Source organism: Mesoplodon mirus, assembly GCF_964341445.2.
Source record: "Mesoplodon mirus genome assembly, chromosome: X".
In the NCBI taxonomy this organism is placed as follows: Eukaryota; Metazoa; Chordata; class Mammalia; order Artiodactyla; family Ziphiidae; genus Mesoplodon; species Mesoplodon mirus.
The window spans coordinates 61,371,594-61,384,567 of NC_138981.1; the positions used below are offsets into that span (position 1 = coordinate 61,371,594).

A 12,974-nucleotide genomic window follows, 5' to 3' on the forward strand; every position below is an offset into this window, starting at 1 on the left:
AGTTGGCACTTGGAAAGGGTTGTATGAGAGGCGAAGTCCCTCACAGCATCAGACTGTCAGGAGGCTTATATAAGGCACAAGTTCTACCATCCATAACAGGAGGAGGGCAAGGGAACTCCCAGGGAAGATGGGAGGAGGGGGGTTACAGGTCTAGGTGTAGTCCCTCAGTAGCACTGTGGGGAGGCTCTAGGTTAGAAAGCTCTGAATGGCAGCAATGGTTTGGGACACTCATGGCCCAGGGCTTATCTCTTGCTAGCAGATGCAGGTTGAGTTTTGAGGAGGATGCAAAGCAGGCAGGCCCTAAATGGCTTAAAATATGTTTGGGCTATCTTAAATAAAATTGGATGTGTAAAACTTTGACTTTAGTGCTGGCGGGCTTTTCAGCTTCCTTTTTTACTTACTCATTAAACACCATAATCGGATGGAAATGGCATAGGCTCTGGAGTCAGGCCAAGGGGACTTCATTACCACCTAGAGGGGATGAAAGTCCCAGATCCCTACCTAGCCTTCTTTGACACTCCCCTGGCAGTGAGAAAGGTGGAGCAGTGCCTGCCTTGGTGAGAGCAGAAGTCTGGGCTTTCCACTCAGCCTTTGTTGACAGGGGTAGCACCACAGACTTTTCTCTGGTGCTTGGCTGGAATAGAGTGGTTATTGTTTAAAAGTTGTCTGTGTTGCTAGAGTGCCTCTTTCCTAGCCCTTTGTCTGGGAAGAATGGGTTTTCCTTAGGGCTTTTGTTGTCTGTGCCCACTGACTGGCCTTTTCAGGCTGCTGGCTTCTCCAGCACCCAGTGAGGCAACAAAGAAAACCGGAGGACGTCAGCACCCTCTCAGTCCTCGAATCATGAGGTTCTTAGCCAGTCTGCCGCCTTCTCTCCACCTTTCAACATCTTGTTATGTTTGTTTTATAAATAATGTCCTCCTGTACCTAGCAGGAGGAACAGAGAGAAATGCATTTACTCTATCTTGTCCAGAACCAGAAGTCCCATTGTGGTTAGGTTTTAGTCGTTTAGAAATAATACTGAAATACTTAGGAATAAAATGATAAAATGTTTGGTGTATCCTCTTCAAAATAATACAGGAGGAAGAGAGAATGAGAATATAGATGTGACAAGATTAACCATGAGTTTTTAGTTGTTCAGGCTGGGAGATGGGTCCAAAAGTGTTCATCACACTGTTCTCTCTACTTTTGTGTAAGCCTGGGCATTTCGGCAATATCATCAAAGTTACTCTCCCTCCTCTGTTGAGCGTGCATTTGAGGAAAACTAGACTGAAGTAGAAAGATTTGTTAGGAAACTGTAGCAATAGTCCTAGGGAGAGACATAGGCCTGAATGAAGGCAGCAATATTAGAGATGCAGAAGATAAATATTTAGAGGTAAAACTGGACAGACTTGGTGATTAACTGGATATAGGGAGAAGGCTTGATGATTAGGTAGGTGTTGATTCCAACAACAGAGATGGAGAATTTCATAGAATAGACTTCATTTTTTTTCGCGACTCCGTTTTTGATATTTGACTGCTGACTACTTTCAAGTCCTACCATTCCCCTTTCCTTTCCAGCCAACTCCTGGTCAAGCTGATAAAAAAGTCTGAGTGTTCCCTCTTTTGGTGCCATTGAGAATGAACCCTCATCCCAGCCTCACCTCCTAATCATAATAAAATTCCAAATCCAGCCTCTTTCCCTGCTTTTTAAGGACCCACACCCTTCTGGTATGTGTGTGGCATCATCAGTCTTGACATCCAAAACAAATTAGGGGAGGGCGGGGGTCCATCCTGCCTCTTCAGGGTGCTGACAACATGAATAAGTGAGGAAGAACAGGTAATTTTGTAGGGGAATTTGGGGGACAGGAGAGAGGAGCTCAAGGTACCTAGATAAAATGTACCTAGCAGAGGGTGCCTGACACATAGCAAACACTCACTAATGCTACTTTCTTTTCCTGTAAGCCTCCATATTCTTACTTCTTTTGAGTTAAAAATTTATTTATCTATAGATTTTACCAAATAATGGAGGCTTAAAATAACCATAATAATGATAATAATGTTTATGTTATTAGTCACTTACTATGTACCAGGCATTGTATTAGAGACTGCAGATATTTTATCTTGTTTTAATCTTTAAAACAATTCTATGTGGTAGGTCTAATCCAAATTTTATAAATGAGGACAACTGAGACTTTAAAGTTACACAGTGGGTAGGTTGCAAAACTATTCAAATCCACATCAGTGAGACTCCAGAGCAGTGCTATATTTACTATGCTATACTTCCTTTTCTATATGATCATGAAAGTAGATTGATAATATCCATCACTTACTTCATAGTATATAGCATGTAGAGGATATCAGCTTGCTCCTGTAAGCTGGAGGTCTCCTTCAACTGTAAAACCAGTGCTTTGAAGTCCACTTCCCCAGACGGGTCTCTAGGAAGATGTATTTCTACACGAACAGAGGGAACCTTTAGTTTGAGAAAAGACAAAAAAAATCCACAAGTGCTCACCTTAAATAATGCCCTAGAGTGTTGATCTTTTCACTTTCTAAACCTTTTCCATAAGAGTTTCCTAAATTTTGAGAAAAAGTGAAGCAAAAACAATGACACCTTCAGAATGTATGATACAGCAATCTAGTTTTCTTAAGCCTGACTAGAAAACACTTGCCCATTTAAAAAGTGAACTAAAAAGGACATATATCTTCACAATGGTGGCATTTTGCCTACCACCAGTTACTAGTAGAAACCATAATGGCTAGTTCTATTATTTTCTGTAAGAATGGCAGTTTTGCGAAAAGCTGATAGAAATACCTCCTGTGCAAATTTACCTGGTCCTCTTGTGGTGCATGAAGTAAGTCAAGTAAGTTGAGTGAAGGCCGGGAAGCCTGAAATATCTTTGTAGGAAGATACATGTGTACATCTGCAAGAGGTTGATATTTATGGAAAAGCTTAGATAATTAAGAGATTAATAAAAATGCACAGTTGACCTCAACAATGAAGTTACATATGGGTTGGTTCTTTATAGAACAAGAATGAGAAGTTTACCCTTTCTTGGTAATAGCAAAGAAAAGAAATATGAAGGTCAGATAAATCAAAGGATATTCAACCAATCAATCAATAAACATATTTTGAATGGAATATCTAGAATTATAGCATCACCTGGACATATAAGATATTAAATTCTACGAACATAATCAATACCACAATGGTGCTATCACTGATACTTTAATAGAATACCACATATAACAGAAAGAACCCAGTTACATTTTATATTTTCTGGACTCTCCCAGAAGACTATCTGGCTGCTAGCAGTTGGAATTGCTTGAGAACAGATAAACGGATGATCCTATCTAGGGAATCAAAAAATGTAGTGGCTGACAAACTTTGGGATATTCCTAAGATTTTTACTTACAGTTCATTGTTGAAACACTTACCATAACCTCTAAGGAGAGACTCTCTTGTCATTTTTGCCATTTTACAGATACAGAAAGAGAGATACAGAGCTCAGATAACTGTTCAAGCAAGTAAGTAGCAGAGCTGGGAATTAAGCTCAAGTTTCCTGATTCACAATCAAGAAGTATAACTTAATAAAGCTGATGTCTTTGCATAAGCCCTCTGTCAAGGAAGCATATGCAAAGGCTATGTATGCTAAGCTTTTCCCTTTTCTAACTGTTAAATGATTCCCCAATGATCATGTTTAATATCTTTGGTTAGTAATGGTCAATAAAATTTTAGACAGTAAGATCATGCATCTCAATCATTCTCATCATCTGTGAAATATTAACATTTAGGTCCTCTAGGTGTGGCCAAGGAGCCCTTCTGTCCCTTCATATGCAGCTATCATACAGGTCCTGAACACTCTTAGGAACCATGACTACTCCTGGCAATGTGTGGTAGAAGACATCCTCCACTGTGAATGGGGGAGGATAGCAGTCTTGGGGAGAAGAATGGTAAAGCTGTTGAAGAATGATACTGTAGTTGACAAATACAGCTCTACACTGCTGGAACAACTGACTGTATAAGTTACAGCTGGCCTAAGGAACCAGATTTAGCTTACTTAAGGGAGAATATCTCCCTTTCCATTACAAGGTTATCTTGTAATAGTCTGCAATGCTTTCTCTTTAAATAAAATTACTTCCAAATTAGTAACTTTTCCAAAGGAAGAAAAAATCCTTTCCACATTATAATACTTTGATGTTAAAATTGAATATGCTCCATGTCTCTTGTTCTGTCTCTTCTTGCTATGTAACTGGTTAAACCAGACTACACAGCACTATCTATAGCAAAACTATACCCATTAATTACCCATTTTTAATTGTAAAAATTCATTAATTTTACAAATATTTGAGCATCTAATATGTTCTAGGTGCTGTCTGAGATGCTAGGATAAAGCAGTGAACAAAACAAAGTTCCTGCCTACACTGTAATAAACACCCCACCCCCATCCTGGGCTTCATGTCATCCTGTTCCTGACTCCAGTGAGTCATGGCATTACTCACTCTGTACATGCAGCTCCTTGGCCTTGGTCATCAAGGACATTAAATCGCAGGTTGCCTGCACAGCAGCTCGGAACCGATTTAGCCCTCTCTTCTGTGAGGTAAGGGCTACTTTAGGATGGGGAGCAGTGTGCACCAAAAGGTGATCTAAATAACGAGCAACTTCATCACCACAGTGAGCTGCAAGGTTAGTGGGGGGAGGGGGAAGAGAAAAAAATAAACATTTTAGTTACTTCACAATCTACCCCACCAAACAGAATGACTGGCTCCTGTGCCCACCCACAACACAGCACCAAAACCAGGTTGTTTTAGCTCATGGGGGAAAATAGTTGGTGATCATTATACAGTCTCGTAGCTTTACTATTCAGAAACTATGGCCATTTACCAGGATCCACCTGTTCTTCAACTTTGTTGAGACAATATTAGGTTCCCTGAAAGTAGTATGAGCTTATTATAGGCCAGGTGGAGCATTTCATAATCTATGTATGTGTGTGTGATGGTAGTGGTGGTGGCAGTTGTGGTGGAGGAGTAGAATAGGGCCCTTTGAGTCTCACTGGTATGAGGAGACTTGTGGGGAAGGGCAAAAATCTTCTCCTAAACATTGAGCCTAGCTGAAAACAGACAGATTCCACAAATGGCAGCTACAATTGCTAAAGAAAAAACAAGCTCCATGTGGCACTGGTGTCAAAAGGACTACTGACCACACATTGGTCTTTTTTGTTACCCTCTTCATTTATTCACCAAATATTTATTGCCCACTATGGACCAGGTGGTGTACTAGGTGCTGAGGTTTCAGTGCTGAAGAAGACAGATATAGTCCTTATCCTCTTGGTCTCTTCCTCCCCCCCAACACCTTCTATAACATTATCTCTGACTACGGATAATGGAAACAAAAAAAATACATATATCTTGTGGCTGCTTAACATTTCAGATTTTACATGAACACCTGCAACATTTATAGTTGGAAAAGCCCAATGTTTGGATCAATACTGAAGTTTGCTACGTCAGTCATGTATCATCTGGATTTTGATTACCTCTGGGGAGCTCTCCAGATGTCTTTCTGTTCTCTGATGTGACTAATGGGAACTAGCAGAGCTGCAGGAGTGGACCTCATACTCAGTGACATCTTAATGACAAATATTATAACCTTGAATACAATCTAGACACTTGAGTAGAGGATTATGAACAATATGGAGAGAAACGCTCTCCCCATGGAAGAGCTGGCAAGCAACAGACATGCCCATTGTGAGGCCACCAATGAGTAAACCCAGACAGGGGAAAGTGACTCAGAATGCATAATATCAAGCTTAGTAAAAACATATCATTAAAGAGGTATATTTAAGAAAGCAGTCTAAGAGAATGAGTGCTACAGATGTAAATCACAACTACCTATGCAATAGCAAACAACCTCAATATATGATCAGTCTTATTTGGTTTTCAAAATATTTCAGCTTATGCCAAGATATATATCATGACTTTGGGTATTACTGATAACAGGAAATAACCTTGTATTTAATGTACTCATCAAACAAAGAAATTCACACTATTTTAGATCTTATAAAAACAGAGTGAATTAAATGGTACTTAGGTGAGTAAATGCTGAGCCCAAATGAGAAAACAGTCCTTCTGACTGCTAGTGTTTTGGTTTATTGTATATGAGATTATGCTTGCTAGCTCACTGAGGAAAGCTAATTTATTTATTTTTCTTCTCTCCAACACACCACTCTTAAGATAAAGAAATTGGCTGCCTTAAGATATAGGCTAACAGTCAGAAAACCAGACAGTGAAAGCAGACAAACCATGTTTTACATAACTAGAACAATAATTCACTCCCACTGGCCCTTCTCTCTGTGGGATTCAAATAATGTAATGTTTGCCTTGCCTAGGTCAGCATTTTAACACTTTAGGGTTTTTCTCAGGCCCCCACGATGCTTTCTCACTATATCATCTTTGTATTCGTAGAAACCAATTAGATTTTGTTCTGCGTTATTTGTCTAGTTGTAACATGAAAGCAATAGGCGTACCAAATCGGCTTTTTCAAACTACGCAGACCTCCCCAGAGATTCTGATGTACCCCTATAATATTCTATATAAAAGAACTATATAAAATTAGAATATATAGAATGTACTAGAATATAAAATTATAGATTATATAATATTCTATATAAAAGAACTCTGATGGAATTTTATACTTTTTATGCTTTTTAATGTCAAAAAGCAGTACGTAAATGTCTAGTTTTCCTACTACATACTTGATCAAATATCTCTCACTCAACATTGCTTCCTCCCAGTTTTAAAGTACCAGTCATTTTATGTACCTGGGAGAGAAATCTCCCCTAACCTTAGTAAGGGATAGTCCAACTCTATACTCCAGAATCACCACAGGGATATTAGACCAGAAACCAAAGGTAAGTAGAAGAATGAAAAGTGAAGCCAAACAAAAGCAGAAATCTAGGTGTATTAAATAGGAGTGAGACTGCTGGCAGGAGAAATATTAAGGAGGATGCTCAACAATACTTTGTATTCTTGTCCAGCAAGGCCAGTGCATTTATGAAGCCTCCTTACCATTACTGGTTGAACCATAGCCATTCATCCAGTCACCAGATTCCAGCTCATTATCATAGTCATCATAATCTTCACCATACAATTTACCCTCGGGTCCAGGTTCCATAAAGCTCAAATGTGTGCAGCAAGATGTTGTCAAAAACTCTGACAGTTTACCTGTTTGAATCCTGACAATTAAGAGGGTACATAGAAAACAGAAAATCAGAGGAAATCATTTTCAAAACAACACAGTTTAGCGATAAAAAGGATACCTAGAATGTTCTGTTGGGGGATTACTAACGTTTATACATTAGTACAAATTTTGTAAAAGTGAAAATTTACACCACTCCTAGACATAGTGTAGTATAGGTTAGGGTACTATGTTAATAAAGACTACAATTATGGGTTCACAATCCACCAGCAGATCAGTTTTGATCTCTTTCATTGCCACATACTACATTGCTAACTATGCCAAATATCTGGCAAAAACTTCCATTGGCTGCAAGAGAAGCTAGGACAGAATGAAGATAAATCACCACAAATCTGTCGTATCATTTCAAAAAATACTCAAAAAGACCATTTTGTAAAGAAAAAAACGGTATCTGACAATTTAAAGAATTATAGTAGATTGTAAGCCATATCTCCCCCTACTTATAAAGCCAATTGCAAAACCAAACCCAAAGGGAAAGTCAATAGTACTGATTTGATAAAGAAGTCAGTTTGAGGGGGCTCCCAATGGCCAGATTTTTTTTTTACATCTTTATTGGAATATAATTGCTTTACAACGGTGTGTTAGTTTCTGCTTTATAATAAAGTGAATCAGTTATACATATACATATGTTCCCATATCTCTTCCCTCTTGTGTCTCCCTCCCTCCCACTCTCCCTATCCCACCCCTCTAGGTGGTCACAAAGCACTGAGCTGATCTCCCTGTGCTATGCGGCTGCTTCCCACTAGCTATCTATTTTACGTTTGGTAGTGTATATATGTCCATGCCAGATCTTGAATAATATGTACACTGAAATAGACAATGGAATGAAGCATGACATAAAAATAAAATAAGAATCTATGACTCTATGCTGGCAATAAAACTACAAAATTAAAGGGGGTAAGGGAGAGCTTTTTTTTTTTAACAGGATTCCAACTAATACATGTACAAAGAATGATAGAAACACAGAATCATGATTTTACAACCCCATTTAGTAATAACTGATTGATCCATGGAAGCTAAAGCCATTTGGTCAAAGACTGTTGGAGAAAGGATAATGGAATCTAGACACGAATGGAGGATTATGAAGAATATGGAGAGAAGTGCTCTCCCCATGGAAGGGCTGGCAAGCAATAGACATGTCCATTGTAAGGTCACCAATGAGTAAACTCAGACAGGGGAAAGTGACTCAGAAGATAACATTTTAAACAAACTGAGAGACATTCTGCAAAATAACTGGCCTTCTTTCTTTAAAATTGTAATGAAAATTGTAATGAAATATTAACAAACGGCTGGGGAATTGCTCTAGATTAAAAGACATCAAGGAGATATAATAACTAAAAGCCAACGAGTGATCTTTCATTGGAGCTGGAGTGGGAAAAAAGCTATGGGAAAACATTATTGAGACAACTGGGTAATTTTGAATATGGACTCTGTATTAGATAATAGTATCATATCAATATTAACTTTTCTGAGTGTGCTGATTATATTGTAGTCATGTATGAGAATGCCCTCTTTCTCAGAAAACAGAAACTGAAGTATTTAGGGTTGAAGAGTCATGATATCTCTGACTAACTCTCACACACTTTAGCGAAAAAAGTGTGTGTGCCTGTGTGTGTGTGTGTGCATGTGTGCATGTGCACATACGTATGTGTGAGAGAGGGAGAAGGGTAGGGAACAAGAGAGGAAGGGAGGGAGGAGAGGAAGGAAGGGGGGAGAGAGAGAACACACAAGTGGTACAGATGTTAACAACAGGTGAGTCTTGAGGGAGGGTATATGGTATTCAATAAGATTCTTGCATATTTGTGTCTACTTAAAATTTTTCAAAATAAAAACTTAGGGAAAAAAGAAAGCAGTGAGAATTGAATAGTCCAGTAACCTCCTTTCCTCCCTCCTTCCCTCCCTCCCTTCCATTCTTCCTTCCTTCCAGGGTAAGTTTCCTGATCCACTGAATTTATGGGGTGTAGGCAAAGAACAGGGTGGGAAAAAATTCCAATCCTTCTCTTTAACATTAAATTCCTTGATTCAATCTATCAAACACCAGCTCCTGGAATAGGATGGGTATATGTTGCTAAAGATACAGAGAAAGGCATCACAAATCTACCATTACTATACCCAGCATCCAAATTTCACTTCATTTCACTACTGAGTGGATAGAGGTCACTTACCTTGCCCCACCAAAATAGCCATCCTGCATTTTTCGGAGTGCTGCCAGGATACTTGAATTCAAGCTGGTTCCATCTTCATCTTAAAATGAAGAGAATTTTAAAACAATCTTTGTGATTTTAACTTTGAAATAAGGGGAATCTTTCAATTATTTTAAACCAATTTTCTGGTGGTGATGGTACAAATGAGACAGTCCTCGTTGACCACCCTGTATTTCAACACTTCATCTGAGAGCCAATGACGCTGTGCAGAATGGGAAATGGTAAGGGATGATGACCAAGAGTGGAGAGTTCCTCAGACAGTATCTTATTTATTGTAAGTACTTAGCACATTGCCTGATTGCAGAACACAGAATGATTACTGAATGCTGACAATAATAACAACAGCAACCATCTGCTGAATGTTATGTGCCAAGTACTGTGCTGAACATTTTGTACATGATCTCATCCAATGAGCTTTGGTTTACATGTGTGTATGTGGGTAGGCATAAAAAATATTTAGAAGGCTAACAATTATCCAACTTTATGTGAAGGGGATCATACTACACATACTCTTTTGTGATCCACTTTTTCTAACTAATTCTTTGCAAAAGCTAAAAATGATTCCATAACAGATATTTAGACTGTTGTATTATAAGCAACACTGTGATGCAATTTTTCTATTATTTCCTTAGGATAAATTCTTACAAGTAGAACTGTTAGAACAAAGGGAACACTTACTAAAAACTTTATAGACTGCCAAACTGCACACTAAAAAGTTGTGCCACTATGTCTACCATCAGTATAGAAAGTGATTGTTTCCCCACATCTTTAACAACAATGGTATTAATAAATCTTTTTAATCTTTGTTTATCTGATACGTTAAAAAATACATTGTTTTAATTTTAGTACTAGTAAGATTGAGCATGTTTTCATGTATAGACTGGCTATTTGTATTTCTTTTATGAACTGCCTGTTCATGTTCTTTTCCCATTTTTTTTTTTTTGGTGGTTCGAAAACTTTGACAGTCAACCGTTAGTTCTCATCCACATTAACTGTCTGTAGATTTTTGAAAGTGGTGACAGGTACGTAGGTAACCAATGTATAGAGCTTGTTTGGTGAATCTTCATCTTCATTATGTTTTCTGGACAACCGCACATGGACACGGTATGGGATATTCCTTATTCCTTTGGCCCAGACAGCTTTGTTGAGCTCAGTGTCAATGTATACATCTGGAGTTCCCACCTCCTTCATGGCAAATTTCCAGATTTCTTTGAGTGCCCGAGGGACATGCTTCTTGAAACCCACTCCATGGATGCGCTGGTGAATGATGATAGTGTATTCTCTGGTCACCACCTTGGTGATGGCGGACTGGCCCTTCTTCTCGCCACCCTTCTTTGCAGGAGCCATTCTGTCAGGCTTGGGTTGGAAAGCTCTTTTCCCATGTTTTTAATAAATAATCTTTTTTTTTCAATTGACTTTCAAGGCCTCTTTATGTTTTGTGACTATTACCCTTTTCTCTATCATATGTATGGCAAATATTTTATCTACTTTATTATTTGTCTTTCAGCCTCAACCACACTTCATTTTTGTATAAAATATTTAATTAGAAACAGATTAATTTAGATTTTCATGTTTTAAAATCTGTCAAGTTTTCCTTTCTGTGTCTTGCAAACTACAGCTTTCTTCAGCCCAAGATCACAAAAACATTCTCCCATACTTTCTTCTAATACTTTTATAGTTTTTCTTGTTGCTTAGCTGTTTAATCTATTTAGAATTTAATTTTGCATAAAATGTAAAGTAGCAGGCCTAAATGAATGATTTTCACAAATGTATTTATTTATATTCTTTTGCTGCTATTTGGATTGCTGTCTTTATCATTATTGTAATTCCAATGGATCTATCTTCTCTTGTTTTTAGTTTTTAAAAAATCTGGTTATTCTTGTACATTTTCTCTTCCATATGTAATTTAGATTCAGCTTGTTCATAAAAATTTGTCTTTATTTTGATTTGGAATTCACTGCATTGATAGATTAATTTAATAAGAATGAACATCTTCTCAATATTAACTATTTCCATCAAGCAACATGATATGTCTCTCTAGTAATTAAAATCTTCTTTTATGATTTTTATTAGCTTTACAATTTTTACATAGTTTTATGCATATTTCTTATTAAGCTTTTTCTTTTTTAAAATTAATTTTTATTGGAGTATAGTTGCTTTGCAATGTTGTATTAGTTTCTGCTGTACAGCAAAATGAATCAGTTTTACGTACACAAATACCCTCTCTTTGTCAGATTTCCTTCCCATTTAGGTCACCACAGAGCACTGAATAGTTTCCCTGTGCTATACAGTAGGTTCTCATTAGTTTTTTTTTTTTTTTTTTTTTTTTTTTTTTTTGCGGTACGTGGGCCTCTCACTGTTGCGGCCTCTCCCTTTGTGGAGCACAGGCTCTGGATGCACAGGCTCAGCGGCCATGGCTCACAGGCCCAGCCGCTCCGCGGCATGTGGGATCTTCCCGGACCGGGGCACGAACCCATGTCCCCTGCATCGGCAGGCGGACTCTCAACCACTGAGCCACCAGGGAAGCCCTAGTTATCTATTTTATACATAGTAGTGTATATATGTCAATCTCAATCTCCCAATTCATCCCACCCCCTTGGTATCCATAAGTCTGTTCTCTATGTGTCTCTATTTCTTAAGCTTATTCTTATATCATTTACTTTTCTAGAAATTTGTCAACTTTATCTAGATTTATAAAATTGTATTTGGTACTCTTTTATAATTTGTAAAGACTCCTCCATTTCTGTTGCTATATCCCCTTCCTCATTCTTAACATTATTTTTATTATCTATATTTTCTTTCTTTATTCTGAAGCCTATTTTACCAGATATTAATATGGCCACTTCTGATCTTTAAAATTAATTTTACATGGCATATTTTTTCCATTATTTTATTCTAGTCTACCTATATTGTTACGTATGAAGTGAATCTCATGGAGTCAGCATATATGTGGGTCATTTTTAAATCTACTCTGCCAATCTCAGTCTTTTAATTGGTGTATTTAGGCTATTTACAGTTAATGTAATTATTAATATATTAGGAATGAGTTTGCCATTTTACTTATTGTTTTGTTTGTTCCTCTGTTCTTCTATTTTTTCTTCCTGCTTTCTGAAACACAAGAATTCCATTTTGATTTATCTATAGTGTTTTTTACTTTATCTCCTTGTATAGACTTCTTAGTGGTTACCCTAGGTATTACATGATATATACAAACATGCATTATACATATATCACTGTCTGTTAGTGTCAATATTTCACAAGTTTAAACTGATGTGTAAAAACCTTATTTCCTTTTTTTACATCGTTATTGGAGTATAATTGCTTTACAATGTTTATGCTTGAAAAAAAACTTATTTCCTTTTCAGTCCCTTACCTCCCCCAATATATAACTGCATTAAAGATCTCCTCTACATACTTTGAGAACCACATCAGACAGTGTTATGATTTTTGCTTCAAACGTCAAACATAATTTAGAAAACTGAAGTGGAGAAAGTCTATTGTACCTGTATTCTTACTCTTTCAACTGTTGTTTTTCTTGC

The 12,974-nt window shown here is 37.5% G+C and overlaps 2 protein-coding genes across 4 annotated transcripts in view; both read right to left on the reverse strand.

The window, feature by feature from the left end:
- The window catches only part of PHKA1 (phosphorylase kinase regulatory subunit alpha 1), a 131,896-nt gene that overhangs the window by 25,627 nt on the left and 93,295 nt on the right, over window positions 1-12,974 (reverse strand). For all 3 annotated transcript variants that reach the window (XM_082609490.1, XM_082609489.1, XM_082609488.1), the window contains 5 exons: window positions 9,397-9,475; window positions 7,042-7,208; window positions 4,480-4,656; window positions 2,809-2,900; window positions 2,310-2,449 (listed from right to left, as the gene is read on the reverse strand). In XM_082609490.1, coding sequence (XP_082465616.1) covers window positions 2,310-2,449; window positions 2,809-2,900; window positions 4,480-4,656; window positions 7,042-7,208; window positions 9,397-9,475 — 655 coding nt within the window. The remainder of the gene's footprint in view (window positions 1-2,309; window positions 2,450-2,808; window positions 2,901-4,479; window positions 4,657-7,041; window positions 7,209-9,396; window positions 9,476-12,974) is intronic.
- LOC309796411 (large ribosomal subunit protein eL31-like) lies at window positions 10,227-10,944 on the reverse strand. Its single transcript, XM_082609491.1, has one exon. The coding sequence runs from the start codon at window positions 10,780-10,782 to the stop codon at window positions 10,408-10,410; it is 375 nt and encodes a 124-aa protein (XP_082465617.1). The 5' UTR covers window positions 10,783-10,944; the 3' UTR covers window positions 10,227-10,407.

Excerpts from the sequence above, each read along its gene's own strand:
- LOC309796411 (XM_082609491.1), bottom strand. The coding sequence starts at position 10,782 with ATGGCTCCTGCAAAGAAGGGTGGCGAGAAGAAGGGCCAGTCCGCCATC.